Below are 15,855 nucleotides of genomic sequence, written 5' to 3'. Positions count from 1 at the left end.
CCAGGGATCAAAAAAAAGGGCCGGTGGAGTGTCTACACATGCTTATTTTTAGAAGAAACTTCTGACAGGAGGTGTTCTTCCTGATCTGAGAGCAGAGGAGGACTTCCAGAAGAAGAGTCACATTCTTTCGATTTCAGATCGAATGAGCGCATTCTGTGTGTGGACACTCTGCGTGTTCTTTCAAAAACGGGCCTGATTTTCTGAAAGAATTTCTAGTGCAGATGCAGCCCCAGTGTTTTGTGAAGAAATGAAATCTTAGAGCTGAATAAAGAGCTTACCAAGGCTTCTCTGACATTCATCACCACGGTACCTGCACAATATCCAGATCAAAGGTATATCTACTGAAATAGTATTTTTCACTCTTTCCAGCTCTTGCTGTGAAAATTCAGTCAGGCAGAGGACAACTATTCCTTCAGGCAAAGTAATCCAGGGATACCTTCGTATGTGTAAGACATCTAAAGACATCTTCTCCACTACTAAGAAATTGGAAGTAGGTTAACCCAGCAAGTTTTTATTTTAAGTCCTACACTCATGGAGGCTTTTAAATAAACATATTCTGCACTTCAGTACATCCATTTTGAGAAAATAATTTAACTGCCTTTTTATGGTTCCAAAAATGTTGCTTTGCTTGAGAAAAGTCAGTAGCAAATTCTCCTCCAGCAAAATGTTTTCATTTTGTCCTTTGAAAAACAGTGAACTGATTCTAACTGTATTTTTTCCTTTCCCATGTTTATGCTAAATAAATTGTAGTTAAACTCTTTAAATGATTTACTTAGCATGTGAGTGCATGTAGAATGATGATTTCATGTCAAATTATAATTCCATTTATTATTGCTTATTAAAACAAGCACCCATGCTGTGCCAGGGACATTTTTACGTATTTCAAAGATGGATTATCAGGACTGACATCATAGTCTCAATATTAAATTCACAAGTCCAGCATTACAGCCCTTGACAAACTCCTTGATATCCTTAGCCCCTTTCTTCCTGTCAAGTGCCTCAGGAAAGATGAGCTTAGTAGTGTTTGGAAAGTTAGTGTATTTGGGCTCTGATGGACCAGCAAGCCTAAACAGATGGTCACCTAACTTTTTGGCACCATCAAATATGTTTCCATAGATGGCAGCAAGTCAGACTACATCTGAGGACTTAAGTGAGGTGTTGGATGCTTAAAGATGACTGGAAGAAGGCAAACGTAGTGCCCATCTTTAAAAAAGGAAAGAAGGACAATCCAGGGAACTATAGACCCATCAGCCTTACCTCAATCCCTGGGAAAATAATGGAGCGAATCCTCAAGGAATCCATTTTGAAGCACTCGGAAGAGGGGAAAGTGATCAAAAGTAGCCAACATGGATTCACCAGGGGCAAGTCCTGCCTGACCAATCTGATTAGCTTCTATGATGAGGTAACAAAGCTCTGTGGACATGGGGAAGTCAGTGGATGTGATATACCTTGACTTCAGGAAGGCTTTTGATACGGTCTCCCACAACATTCTTGTCCATAAGTTAAGGAAATATGGATTGGATCCTTGGACTATAAGATGGATAGAAAGCTGGCTTGATGGTCGGGCCCAACGGGTAGTGGTCAATGGCTCAATATCTGGATGGTGGTCTGTTTCAAGCGGAGTGCCGCAAGGCTCGGTTCTGGGGCCGGTGTTATTCAACATCTTTATTAATGACCTAGATGAGGGACTGGGTTGCACCCTCAGCAAGTTTGCGGATGACACAAAACTGCGGGGAGAGGCAGATATGTTGGAGGGTGGAGAGAGAATCCAGAGGGACCTGGATAAATTGGAGGACTGGGCCAAAAGAAATCTGATGTGGTTCAATAAGAAGTGTAGAGTCCTGCACCTGGGGCAGAAGAATCCCAAACATTGTTACAGGCTGGGGACCGACTGGCTCAGCAGCAGTATGATGGAAAGGTACCTAGGGGTTATGGTGGATGAAAGGCTGGATATGAGTAAACAGTGTACCCTTGTAGCCAAGAAAGCTAACAGCATACTGGGGTGCATTAGGAGGAGCATTTCAAGCAGCTCTGAAGTAGTTATTCCTCTTTATTTGGCACTGGTGAGGCCACATCTGGAATATTGTGTCCAGTTTTGGGACCCCAGTATACAAAGAATGTGGATTTGCTAGAGCAGGTTCAGTGAAGGGCAACACAAATGATTAAGGGTCTGGAGCACAAGACCTATGAGGACAGGCTGAGGGATTTGGGCTTGTTCAGTTTACAGAAGAGAAGACTCAGAGGTGATTTAATAGCAGCCTTCAACTTCTTGAAGGGGAGCTCTGAAAAGGAGGGTGAGAAACTGTTCTCAGTGGTGTCAGATGGCAGAACAAGGAGTAATGGTCAGAAGTTGAAGAGGGAAAGGTGTAAGTTAGATATTAGGAAAAACTACTTCACCAGGCAGGTGGTGAAGCATTGGAATGCGTTGCCTAGAGAGGTGGTGGATTCTCCATCCCTTGAGGTTTTTAAGTCCTGGATGGACAAGGTCCTGGCTGGGATGACTTAGGAAGGGTTGATCCTGCTTGAAGCAGGGGGCTGGACTAGATGACCTCCTGAGGTCCCTTCCAGCCCTATGATGCTGTGATTCTATGGAAATTTCCATGGAAATGGGACTACATCAGTCATGCTAAATGATTGCAGTCATTCCATGGACGGAGGGGAAGCTGGACCATTGGTGTCTGTAGTGGCACCACACCCCTGTTTTACGGTGATGTTAGGCTGGTCTAGTAAGTGCAAATTTCTTTCTTTCGCAGAAGAATACTTAGTTGAGCAAACACGTCTTCTTACTCTCTGGAGAAATTGTTTGATTGAGGCTTAACTATATGGTATCTGGCATTCTAGGCAGGGATAATTCTTGGCTCAAATGCCTCTAAACCTACGAATAAAATAAAAGTACTTGGGTGTAGGGCTGGAATTGATAATACATGTATCAAGGGCACTGAACTGACATCCTTCCTCTATTTGTCAAATAGTCTCAGCTCATGCAGTATGTATGCAGAGCTAGTTTCTAACCCACTTTCTTTTGACATCTGATAAATATTCAAACACACCAGAACCCAGATTAAAGATGATCAGTGGCAGCTTTAACTTGTGCATCAAACCAAAACTGTAGTAAGATTTAGTCTTTAATTACATTACAGCTAAAAGCTAATAGAAAATTCTGCGGTGTGTACAAAAGGAGAAAAGGATCCCACGTTTTATTTGTGAACGTTTCTGTACAGGGCTTCTGTTTTTTCAGGGTTTATGAGTTTCGTTCCTCAGGGTTTATTTTTTTACAATATTTTAGTTCTATTTAAATATCCAAACACATTTTCAGGGCTCTCTTTGTATGTGCCATAAAGACTAATGTGTATAATTACTTGAGGTGACCATCCATCCCATTTTTAACAGGGCAGTCCCTTCTTTTCGTTCTCTTGCAGGTGTCCTGAATTTTTTTGAAAACTGGCAAATTGTCCCATGTGTTTATCTCTGGTACCGCCCCCCGCCCCCCGCCAGCCCTGCTGGTCAGCCTGTATTTAGTGCAGCTGCAGCAGCCTACTGTTTGTGGGTGGCAATTGAATGAGGGCAGGCTGCAGCCAGCATGTGGTGATCTCAGGCTGGATATAGAGGTGGAAAGTGGCACCTATGAGGTAGGAGGTGAGGCAGTCTGGGAGGGAGGGGGGAAGTGTCACTTAAAGCCTTTGGCACCTGAACCCCATGGCCCCCCATTGGGGCTGAAGCAGAAGCTGTGGGGCTGAGGCCTCAGTCCTAGGTACCCCTTCATCTGAAGTCCCAGTACCCCTTCCACCTACATTGGAACAAGGAGGAGTAGGGCTGAATCCCAGATCCCCAGTACGTCCCATGCAGCAGAAGCCTCCCGAGCCCATGGGCAGAGATGAGGGCACAGGGGATGCTGCTCCTCCAAAGTTCACTGGAAGTACAGGGCAACCCTGGGGACAACCCCACCCTTTCTTACTTCCCTGCCCCCAGCCTGTTTGAAGATGGGAAGCTGGAGCCCAGAAGTGTGGGGCAGCTCTGTGGCTAGCTGGGGCCATAGTGCAGGCAGAGTGGTGTTTCCACCTCGCCTCCTGCTGCAGGGAGTTGAAGCTGCCCCTCAGCTCCCACCCCCTATTCTTACAGAACCAGTAAGAGACGCGGGGTGGGTACTCAGCTCCATGGCTGGTGGTGCCCTCAGGGAACAGGGCCATAGGGCAGCCTTCCTGGGACACAGCCCCTAGCTGCCTCCTGGCCACACAAAATCTATAGCTACCCCTTTCCTGCCCCCGGTCTACTGCTGCTCATACACAACCCCTGGCTGCCCCCTGCCTGCAGCCTGAGCTGTCCCCTGCTCTCACACAGACCCGCCCCCACCTTGGCTAGTCCCAGCTTGCACACAGCCCCTTGGTGCCCCGGGCTACTCCCTGGCTGGACTCAACCCCTAGCTACCCACTGCCCAACCCTCAGCCTCTAGCTACTCTGCTTTCTACAGCTTGAGCTATCCCCTCCCTACACACTTAGCTGTCGTCAAACTTTTTGAGCTGCTCTCCCCCCCACCACCCCCCCGGTTAAAGTTTTTGGTTGTGCCTCCGTACCTCGCCATGGCCAAGACAGAGGTGGTGCTGCCTCACTCATCCTGCCATATGGAGTTGGCTTGAGCCTGTTGCGCCCTGCCCCCGCCCCCAAAATAGAAGGCTTACTACGCGGAGGAGTGACATATGGGGGGGGGGGCGGGTAACATGCCTCTAAAAGCCATGGGCAGGAGGGGCCAGGGGCTGGCCAGGCCCTAGTGAGCTCAGTCTCTGAGCAGCCAGGGGGACAGGCTGGCACCAATAGCAGGAGTCTGCCCCCGCCCCCACACTCACCACCGGTAGTAGGGAAAGTGGAGCAATGTGGCCCCAGCTCACTCTGCTCTCCCAGCACATCACGCGGGTGGGTTGGGGGGAGGGAACCATGCCCACACTCACTGGTGGAAGTGGAGCAATGTAGCCAGGGGAATGGTGCGGCGACTGCTGCGAGGAAGTGGGCGGGGGGGCCATCAGCTCAGGGGGAAATGTGAGTGGGCGGGGTCAGAAGAATGGTGGGAAAGAGGCAGGGGCTGGGGAGGCGAGGGCTTTTCCCAACCCTTCCCTAGGGTTGGAGAGGGCTCAGAAGGCCAGTGGCCTCATGTCACGCCTCATCGGTCACCCCGGCTACATCTATATGTGAGACCTCCCCCAACTTCCAGGCCAGGTCCCATGGCTCCTCCTCCTCCCACTGGGGCCTGGTGTTTTTACAGCATGTTGCGGGAGAGTGGGTACTGCATAGTTCTGCTCGATTGCTATTATACTTGCTTGAATTTAAGCAATTTTTTTTTTAACTAGGTGGCCCATATTCACCATAGGGAAACATGGTCACCCTATAATTATTCATTACAATTTAAACTGCTGTTAAAAGTAATCTCTTTATAATGTTCCCTTGTGCATTTTAACATTGTACAGGTTGAGCCTCTATAATCTGGCCCTCTCTTGTCCAGCAACATCTGCAATCTGGCATGATTTGAGTTTGCCAGACAACCACATCATGGGTGTGTCCAAGGTTCCCGTGGTCCCATAAAGTTTGTTTACAGCCATCGGTCCTAGCTCTCCTGTGCTGTTGTTTAGCTCTAATTTACCCCAAATGTCCTCTAAGAGCCCAGTCCACAGCAGAAGTTTTGGTGATGTGCTAGACAATATTGACCTCCTGTGGTCCAGCACATTCTCTAGTTTGGCACCAGTCAGGTCCCCAAGGTGCTGGACAAGAAAGGTTCAATCTGTAGTACTATTTGAAACAGCGCTATGTAAAAGTGCACTCGGGAATCTCTAGCGGGCACTAACAGGGTTGACTCTACACAGAGCAGTTTAGGTACACCCTGAAGTCCACATTACTGGTCTGACAAACACGTAGATAAAAGTAGCCATTTTTGGTGTTTTTCTTCTGGAGGCTATTGGATACACACAAGAGAGTTTTTGGGGATGTGTTTTTTGTCAGGAGTGTTGGGGGCGTTTAAAAGGGACTTCAGAGTATAAGTGAGATACTGTGAAAAACAAAGCTCTTAAGGGTAATTAATACCCACTAAAATCTTGAAGGTGACTATGGCATGCTGGCACAGGTAGCCAACCAAGAAATCTGATAATCACAGCTCCTGCATTTAGTACATCACTGCACGATCATTCCGATTGTAAGCTCTGAACAACAGGACTGCAGCCTGAGAAGAAGAAAATCCTCATTAATCAGGATTAGAAAAGCAGACTGACACTGAAGTACAAGTGATGGTTAAAAACAGGGAGCAAGTGCACAGACAGATGTATATTGTGCAATGACTCATCTGCTTCCTGGTACAATTAATGGATCGGGTGCAAACTTTGATAAAGCCTTATATGGTGCAAGCCAGCTGTTGTCCCTGATTTCCAGTACAGACGGAAGTTTGGGTCAACTGTGGCACCTGAGGATAAGTCTCTTGATTTAGCTGTGTAGGGGATAAGTAGCGATATTAAGGTAATTCATAACATCTAGGACACTTGACATAATAAAACAGAATTATGAGCACTTGGAGGTACAGAAGATCTATCTTGTTCTTGGGAAAGTTTTCTGGCTATCTCCATATTTCAATGGAGGCAACATATACAGCTCCACAAGACACCCTCTCTTTCTGAAGACAGCTTAAACAAATTCTTGGGCCTGAGTGGATTTGCTTAGAAGTTGAACTTGAGTTGTGAGTTGGAGCTGCTTAATTTGAAGGCTTGTTTTTCAATCCTATTTTCATCCTTTTCCACTGAGGTAGACGTGCTTGCTTACAACGGTCGCATCTGACACAGCAGCTTCTCCAAAAGAGGTGATTTTACTCAGAAGGGCAGAAATAATTGACTTCTGCTTCTACTTTTGCCTTCTCTGCCCCTTCCCCTGCCCTAGATTCCACTTCCTGTCTCTCTAACATACCTTGAGAACCAGAACAGCAGTAGTAATATAATGTTGTCAAGATCTAAGGAAGGGGTATATGCCAATGGATAGGACACTTGTCAAATCATGTGTCAGGTCTAGGGGATATCCTGGTATATGGCTTGTTTCCTTACATGTTTACGTACTCTAAAATGAGAATAATTCTGTCAAATCACATTTCTCTTACAACCCTAGATGTATTCAATCAGCACCTCTGGCAATGATGTTGCCTGTTGACTTTTGTCTTGGATGCAGAGACAAAAGGAGGTGGAAGGAGATGAAGAGCAATAATTGGCAATGAAAGCAGGATGACACAGAAACGTTAACAAAACAAACCACCAGTCATGTAGCACCTTAAAGGCTAATAAAATGAATTTTTAGGTGATGAGCTTTCATGGGACAGACCCACGTCTTCAGATCTACAGAATTTCCAGTCCAGACCCAGTTATATAGTACAGAGGTCCAAAAAATTGCAATAAAAACTGACAAATCAAATACATGAACTGAAGGAGTGGGGGGAGGGGTGGGTGATGTTAATTACAAACATCAAAGGAAGGGAAGCCATCCTTGTAATGCTTGAGATAATTGCTGCCTTTGTTCAAAGTTCCAGGATTAGTATTAGTATTAGTAGCCACAGTAATAATAATCCTGGAACTTTTCCTTGCAATAAACCCTGCTACCAACTTTGTCCACATATTGATTCTGGGGATACCATCACTGGACCTAACCACATTAATTACAAGATCAGGGGCTCATTTTCATGTACCTTGACCAACATCATATATGTCATTATGTGCCAGCAATGCCCCTCTACAATGTACATCAGACAGACTGGGCAAATACTTTGCCAGAGAATGAATGGACACAGAGCAGACCTTAGGAATCTCAATACACATAAGCCTGTCAGCGAGCATTTCAATGGAGTTGGGCATTCTGTTCAAGACCTGAGAATATGCATCCTGCAAGAAAGAGACTTTAAAAGCAGATTACATCAGGAGATTTGTGAACTGGGGCTCATATTCACATTCAACACATTAACACTTGGTATGAACAAAGACAGCAATTATCTCACACATTACAAGGACTACTTCTCTTCCTTTGATGCTTCCCTTCCTTCCCCCACTCCTTCTGGCCAAAGATCCATCTTTTCCAGGAGCATGGAACCGTGCCCCTGACCCCCTTGCTGAGGGACCTGCCATGTGTGACAGCTCCTCTGCTCACTGCTCAACTCCCCAGCTTTTCCCCAGGCCATGCCTCTGCCCTGTTCCTCTCCCTAATGCCCAGAGCCCTTTGTGCCCCTTCTCCAAGCCTGCTGCATCCTTCTTCCTCCACACAGAGCCTCCTGCACATTGTGAAAGAGCTCATCATGGCAGGCAGGCTGATGTGGGAAGGGAGAGGGAGGTGTTGACTGGCCAAGCTGCCAATGAACGAGAGACTTTGGGGCTGATGCTGGTTGTGACCATGTATATTGCTAAATTCTAGCTCCTTCTCAGGCTCAGGCGGGCCACCCCTGAACTACTGACTACACAGACATAAATCAAGGATCTTAAGGTTTTAAAACAATTTGCATTTTAAAGTCTGTTCCACAGACTGTACCCAGCTATGCTCTGATTAAAAGTAAAGGCTGAACAACTACTGATGTAATTGGAAGCAGACTTATGCCCAGGCACCTTGGCTGAGGAACTGTGTCTTTGGTTCTAATGTAGGTATTTTTAGGTTCTTAGTGTAGCAGTTATTCTTTCTGTGACTCAATAACTCTAAATGGAAGTGCTAACTATCCTCTTGGGTATAAAAATGGCTTCTGCATTTTAATAGACATGCAAGTGGAATTCCACTTGCGTAAGCTGTGGTGTTCAACCAAACTGTTAGTGCTTTCAGGTCTAGTTGAGACAAGAGTTTTAATAAGACTATACAGATGAACCCTGAAATATAGTCGTTGATCTACTGACACAATTCAAGTTTTAAAGTGCATTTACTGGGGGTTGATTAAAAAACAAGATCCCGTGTATCTAAATAAATTCATCAATTTTCTTACATGGAGCAGAGAAATAGGTATGAGATAACTTAGCAATAGTAGATTTGTTCAGAAAGCAATACCACATGACAAAAGATTGCCAATAACACTGTCACATTTTTGAAAAAATACAAAGAACATGAACAAAGATTTGAAATAGGATTTATTATAATACAATCTAAGAGAAATTACAGTATTTTCTAGACTATTTTATAGTCCCACCTCTATTTAAATGTACTTATACAAGACACTGTTGTGTCATTCTACAAATTTTTGCATTTGCAAAATGAATGTTTGTCATGCATTCCTGGCACCAACACCAGCAAAAGACAATTATGCAAAGGAAGAGGTGAAGGATTGTTTATCTGCATGTCTATTAAATATTGGAACTTGCCAGGAAAAATTTCCTATTTCAGTTACTGGACACAATTTATATATTGATAAAACCCAATATTTTCTGAATTAATTTTTGAAAAGAACTGTGAACTTAGTATACCAGAAAACTTTAGAGTATCTCTTCTGAGACCTGAAGTTCTTTATTCCTACAAGAACTACAGCATGGTCCATTAACTTCTCAGCCACAGACTGATAACAGCCTGTCACTGCTTGTGTGGACAGGATTCAAAAAGCAACCTGAAAATGAAAGGCTCTGTGTCAGAGCAGGCAAAATATGGCCTGTGGACTGGATCTAGCCCATCAGCCCATCCAGCCCATGGGTGCAGCAGGAGCCTCAGCCAGGCTCCCTGCCTGCCCTGCCCCCACATGCTACTGAGAGCAGCCAGCTGCTCTCAGTCATGTGTCTCTGAATGCTGCAAGCCTGGAGGGAAGGGGGAAAGAGGCTTCGTGTGCTGTCCCCACCCCCAGCACAATCTCACACCTCCTATTGGCCAGTTCCCAGGCAACGGGAGCTGCCTGTTTGCAGGACAAAGAGCACATGAAGTACTCCTCCCCCCGACTTGCAGCATTCAGGGCAGCATATACCTGAGAGCAGCTGGCTGCTCTGATTAGCATATGGGGGTGAGACAGGCAAGGAGCCTGGCTGAGGAACCTGCTGGGCTGCTATCTGGGAGCTGCTCAAGCAAGTGCCTCCCAACCACAGCCTCATTCTGACAACCCAGCCACCCACCTGCCCTCTCCCGCAACCCTACCCCACGTAACCCAAACCCTCTGCACCCCTCCTCTGCCCCTACCTTATGTAATCCAAACCCTCTGCACTCATACCCTCTTGCAGACCCTGCACCACAATACCTTACCCCCCATCAAAACCCAGATCCCTGACCCCTTCTTTCTCAGATCACAACACGCTCACAGACCTTGCACCGCAATCATGAAATTGTGTGCTAGACCATTTGTTGCTTTTTAAGACACTAACCCCAATTACGCTCCAGCATCCCCAACTTAGCCACATAATTTTTGCTGAGCTGCAGCTGCATCCTCTTCTACATGCCTCCTCCAACTCAGAGCCCTTTTCTGCACCCATATCCCCTTCTGGACCCTACACCCCCTTGTGCACCCAGTTCCCTGCTCCAGGTCACAACCCCTTCCCTTCATCCAAACTCCCAGATACTGCACGTTCTCCTGCAACCCAATCCCCCATCCAAAGCTTCCTTTTGTACCCAACCTCCATGCCAGACCCCACACCTCCATTAGCATCTTTGACCACTCACCAAATTCTTGGAGTGGCCCCCCCCAACAAACATGATTAGCCACCCGTGCTCTATAATGTGGTAACAACAGGGGTCCCATGGCACTATATGAATACATTCCCTACCCTGAAGAGCTTACAGTCAAAATATAAGAGGAAACAATAAATGGCTAAGACAGACAGGGAAGTACAAGGAAGCAATGAGAGTGAACTGGTCAATATGCAAAGCCATGGCCACACCACATCAGTTGCCTAACAATCTATATTAACTTTATCAGTCTCTTGAATCATTCAGGCTCCTTTGTAATGTGTATAAATCTGAAGTCATCACTGGCTTTTCACGAGACATCAACTTGTTTTGAAAGGGCTGGAGGCATCCTTAAAAAAACTCCTTAATCTAACACAGCAAAATAGCACTTGTTTTCTATACTCCTATCATGAAATTGTGTGCTAGATCCGCTTGTTGTTTTTTTTTAAGCCACTAACCACTATCATGCTCCAGCATACCCGAGAGACTCAGCCCATGTAATTTTTGCTGAGCTGCAGCTCTTTATCTGATTGGCTTTCTAAATGATCTGTTCTGTCTATTCTTGTGTGTGCGCTAGGCTTCTGGAAAACAAACAAAAAAGCAAATCAGTGCTATAGAATGTTAGCATTGTTAAAACAATGGGACACAAGGGAGGGTATTTTGCTAAACTACAACTCTGAACACTAGTCTGTCACATTTCCAGTTTAATAATATGGACAAACCAAGTAATATTACCACTGACACTTAAAGGAGGCATTTGAATGTCAAGATATGAAAACAAGACTGGGAATCAAATCATGTAGCTATAATTTAAGCAAATTAACTCCAGGATAATGTGTGTGTGAGAGATCATAAGCATTTATCCTATCAAAGATCATATTTACCTTGCTTTTCTCTTTTAGATACTAAGCTAATCTACCGCTAATACATACAAGTAACCAGGATAATTAGTAGCAGCATTCAGGAACTGCTATCCTCTAGGGGAGTTCCCTACCCCCTTCTAGGAGCCTCTAAGCCATTACTGTCATGGTTGACTTCTGTCTGTGTTTCAAAGAGCCATACAGTGAATCCATAAGGCTGTGCAGTGGCTTTGAAAAAACCCACCACCTTTCCCAAATAGCCCCTGGTGATATGCTCTTCTGTCTACAAAGTATTCATTGTCATTCTCCTACTCTTCAAATGGCTCCATTAAACCACAAGAAGGGCCATGCTGGTTCAGACCAATGGTTCACTTAGGCTATGTCTACACTAGGTAAAGTAACTCAACCGCAGATACACAATTCTAGCTACGGCAATTGTGTGGCTAGAATTGACTTATCTGCGCTTGGCTTACTTGGCTGTCCCTACTGAACAAGGGCTATGGGAGAGTGTCTCCTGTCAACCTCTCTTACTCCTCGTATCTCACGAGAAGTACAGGGGTCAACTGTGACCACTGAGAGATTGAGTTTGCGTGTTCCTACTGGACACATTCAGAATGCAGCACTCAGCTGTGGCCTCCTGGCCTGCTGAGCCTTACTTCTGCACAAGAAAGCTGGGAGCAGAGGCCTCCCAGCCATGGAGAAGTGGGGCTCAGCAGGCTAGTAGGCCATGGCTGAGCACTGCATGGGGAGTAGAGAGGAAAGCTGGGGAGGAGGTGATCCGCTGTGGCTTCTGTCCTGCCACAGGTAATCCCGTCCCTCCTGTCCATTGGATGAGGTGGGCAGCTACCGCAGGACCTCTGAAAGCATGGGGCTTGGGGCTCTTTTCACAACCTCCCCTGGCTGCCAGTTTCATAAGTGATGAGTTTCATTTGATGAAGCAGGTCTTTGCCCCTGAAAGCTTATGCTCCACAATATCTGTTAGTCTATAAGGTACCACAGGACTTCTTGTTGTTTTCGTAGGTGACTGTGTCTGTTGTGAAGAAGTACTTCCTTATATTTCTTTTAAACCTGCTGCTTGATCATTTGGTGGGGTAATTCCTCTTTCTTATGGGAAGAAGTAAATCATATTTCCTTATTCACTTTCTCCACACAATGTGGGATTTTGTAGCTGAGCAGTCCAAGTCTTTTCACTCTCTTCATATGAAAGTCATTCCATATTCTAATAATTTTTGCTATCCCTTTCCTGTTCTTCTTCTAATGCTAGTATATTTTTTGAGACAGGGTAATCAAAACTACGTGAAATGTTCAAAATGTGGGTACTCTGTGGATTCATACACTGGCATTATATTTTCTGCCTTTCCTAATGGCTTTTAACATCTAGTAGCTTCTTTGACTGCCACTGCACAGGGAGTGAATATTTTTAGAGAGCTACCCACAATAACTCCACTACCTCTCTTGAGTGGTGACAGCTAATTTAGACCCCATCACTTTGTATGCAAAGTTGGGATTTTCTTTTCCAATGTGCATTTCTTTGCACCTATCAACACTGAATTTCTGAAGCCATTTTGATGCCCAGTGACCCAGTTTTGTGACATCCCTTTGTAACTCTGAAGTCAGTTTTGGACTTAACTATCTTGAATAATTTTGTATTTTCTGCAAAGTTTGCCACCCCTTGTTTCTGTCCTTTTCCAAATCATGTATGAATATGTTGAACACACTGGTTCCAAGACAAATCATTGGGGATCTTGTTATTTACCTTTCCCCACTGTGAAATCTGATCTTTATTCCTACCCTTTGTTTCCTATTTTTAACCAATTACTGATCCACAAGAGGAACTTCCCCTTTATCCCCCTACTCCTACTGCTTACTTTGCGTCAAAGCCTTTGGTAAGGGACCTTGCCAAAGGCTGTCTCAAAGACCAAGTACACTATATCCACTGGTTCCAATGTGCCCACATTTGTTGGCACTATCAAAAAAAAACCTCTAATATGTCGATGAGGCATGATTTCCTTTTACAAACACTGTGCTGATGCCTTCCCAACGTATCATGTTTATCTGAGTTTGATCGTTTTGTTTACTCTTTTAATTTCAATCAATTTGCCTGATACTGCTGTGAAGTTTACTGACCTCTCTCTGCAAGATCACCTATAGAACCTTCTTAAAAAAAATCAGCATCACATTCGCATCCTCCAGACATCTGGTACAAAGGTTGATTTTAGTGACAGGCTGCATACCACAGTTAGTTATGTAATTTCATTTCTGAGTTCCTACAGAACTCTTGGGTGAATACCATCTGGTCCTGGTGACTTGTAAGTATTTACTTTATCAAATTGTTTCAAAGCTGACTCCTACTCACACCTCAATCTGGGACAGTTATTCAGCTTTATTCCTTTAAAAATGGCTTAGGAGTGGGACTTTCCCTCACATTCTCTGTAGTGAAGACCAATGCAAAGAATTAATTTAGCTTCTCTGCAATAACCCTGGCTTCCTTGAATGGTCTGTTAGCATTTTTGTCATCTAATGGCCCCACTGATGAGAAGCTGGTTGGCAGGTTTCCTACATACATTTTTCTCCTCTTGGCTGTTAGTTTTTATGTCTTTTGATGGTTGCTCTTCACACCCTTTTTTGGCCTCAATCACACTTGCTACGCTTGATTTGCCAGAGGTTGTGCTCCTTTCTAAATTCCTCAGTACAGTGTGACTTCCAGTTTTTAAGGATGCTTTTTTGTCTCAACTGCATCTTTTACTTGTTTAGTCATGGTGGCATCATTATTATTCTCTTACTCTATTTGTTTTTTTAAATCTGGGGTATGCCTTTAGTTTGAGCCTCTCTTTTGGTGTTTATAAAATGTTTCCATGCAGCTTGCAAGCATTTCACCTTTGTGACTGTGCCTTTTCATTTCCATTTAATTAGCTGTCTCATTCTTGTGTCATTTCCATTTTTCAAGTCAAATGCTACTGTAGTGGACCCCTTTGATATTTCCCTTCTACAAGGATGTCATGGTTAATTACAGTGTGGTCCCTCTAACACTTCAGATATATTCACCTCTTGAGCCAGATGTTATGCGGAACTTAAGACTATCTCGCCCCTCTTGGATTCCAAAACTTGTTGCACCGAGAAGCAGTCATTAAAAGTATCTACAAATTTTATCTCTGCATCATATCATGAGGCGACACAGCCAGTAAAAACAGGGGTAGTTGAAATCTGAATCTTTACTGAATTTTTGCTTTTGTAGACTCTCTAATCTCCCTGACCATTCCACAGTCATTGTCGCCACTCTAGTCAGGTGGTTGGCAATGTACGTTCCTGCTATACTTTGATTATTCAACCATGTAATTTCTTTCCACAGGGATTCTATGTTATAACCAAATTAATTTTTCTCCTACTTTTGAGTCAATTCTGTCTTTCACGTGTGTGGCCACCACCCCATCAGTATGATCTACTCTGTCATTCCTATATATGTTGTTTCCCATATTATGATGTCTCGCTGACAAGGGCAACACTGGTGGGGTCGGGGGAATGATGGGCACATGCCCACCAAACACATGGGAAGGAGAAACAAAGGGCTGTCAAGCCGCTGGCCAGACCAGAGCCTCAGGGCAGCCCAGGGCACTAGTGGGGGTTGTGGGCCAGCATCCACAGCAGGAGTTCAGCCCCCTGCATTCACCAGCAGGGGTGGAGGAAGTAGAGGAAAAGCCTCTACAGCCCAATCTGCTCTCCTGGCTGTGTTGCTCAGGGAAGGGGTGGAACTGCCCTGCACCCACTGGTGGGAAACAAACTGATGCAGATGAGGAGCAAAGTGAGCTGCAGACACATTGCTCTGCTTCCCCAACCGCTGCCAGCGAGTGGGTATTGGGGTGGTGGTGGGAGATGAGGCAGACCCCTGCTGCTGGCTCGCTGGCAAGGGCTCCCCAGTCCTGCTAGTCTTCCAGGCTAACTCAGCTAGGGGAAGAGGTAGGGCAGAGCTGGAGCAAGGGCAGAGAAGAGGTGGGAAGGAGGTAGAGCAGGAGGGGCAGGAGAAGCAGGGCTTGGAGTAAAAAGGGGTTGTCCCACCTCTTCCTTGGCTGAGGGTGGGCAGGTCACATGGCTAACAGTTACACGTGTCGCCTGTTACCAGTCACTCCTGCCCACTGATTATCATCGTTCTGCCAAGCTTCTGTAATACCTATTATCTCAGCAGCCTCATTTAATACCAATCGCAAATGTGCTGCCCAAAAATGTGTAAGCCGAATGGTCATACTTACAGTCAGCTTAACAATCCCATTTCAGGAAGTGAGACAAAGGATAAACAGGGCACACAACCAAATGCTGAAGCCACTGGGAAAGTGAGCACCTGAAAAGTACAAAGCATTATCTCTCAGTGATATCTGGCATG

The 15,855-nt window shown here is 45.2% G+C and overlaps 1 protein-coding gene across 1 annotated transcript in view; it reads right to left on the bottom strand.

Annotated features, from left to right (window-relative positions):
• Positions 1 to 15,745: 15,745 nt before the first annotated feature.
• OTOA (otoancorin) overlaps positions 15,746 to 15,855 on the bottom strand; it is a 53,766-nt gene continuing 53,656 nt past the window's right edge. The window contains exon 28 of the mRNA XM_075011108.1: positions 15,746 to 15,813. Coding sequence (XP_074867209.1) covers positions 15,746 to 15,813 — 68 coding nt within the window. The remainder of the gene's footprint in view (positions 15,814 to 15,855) is intronic.

Source organism: Carettochelys insculpta, chromosome 16, assembly GCF_033958435.1.
Source record: "Carettochelys insculpta isolate YL-2023 chromosome 16, ASM3395843v1, whole genome shotgun sequence".
Lineage (NCBI taxonomy): Eukaryota > Metazoa > Chordata > Testudines > Carettochelyidae > Carettochelys > Carettochelys insculpta.
Note: the sequence above shows the minus strand (reverse complement) of the source record. Positions and strands in the feature narration are given on the sequence as shown.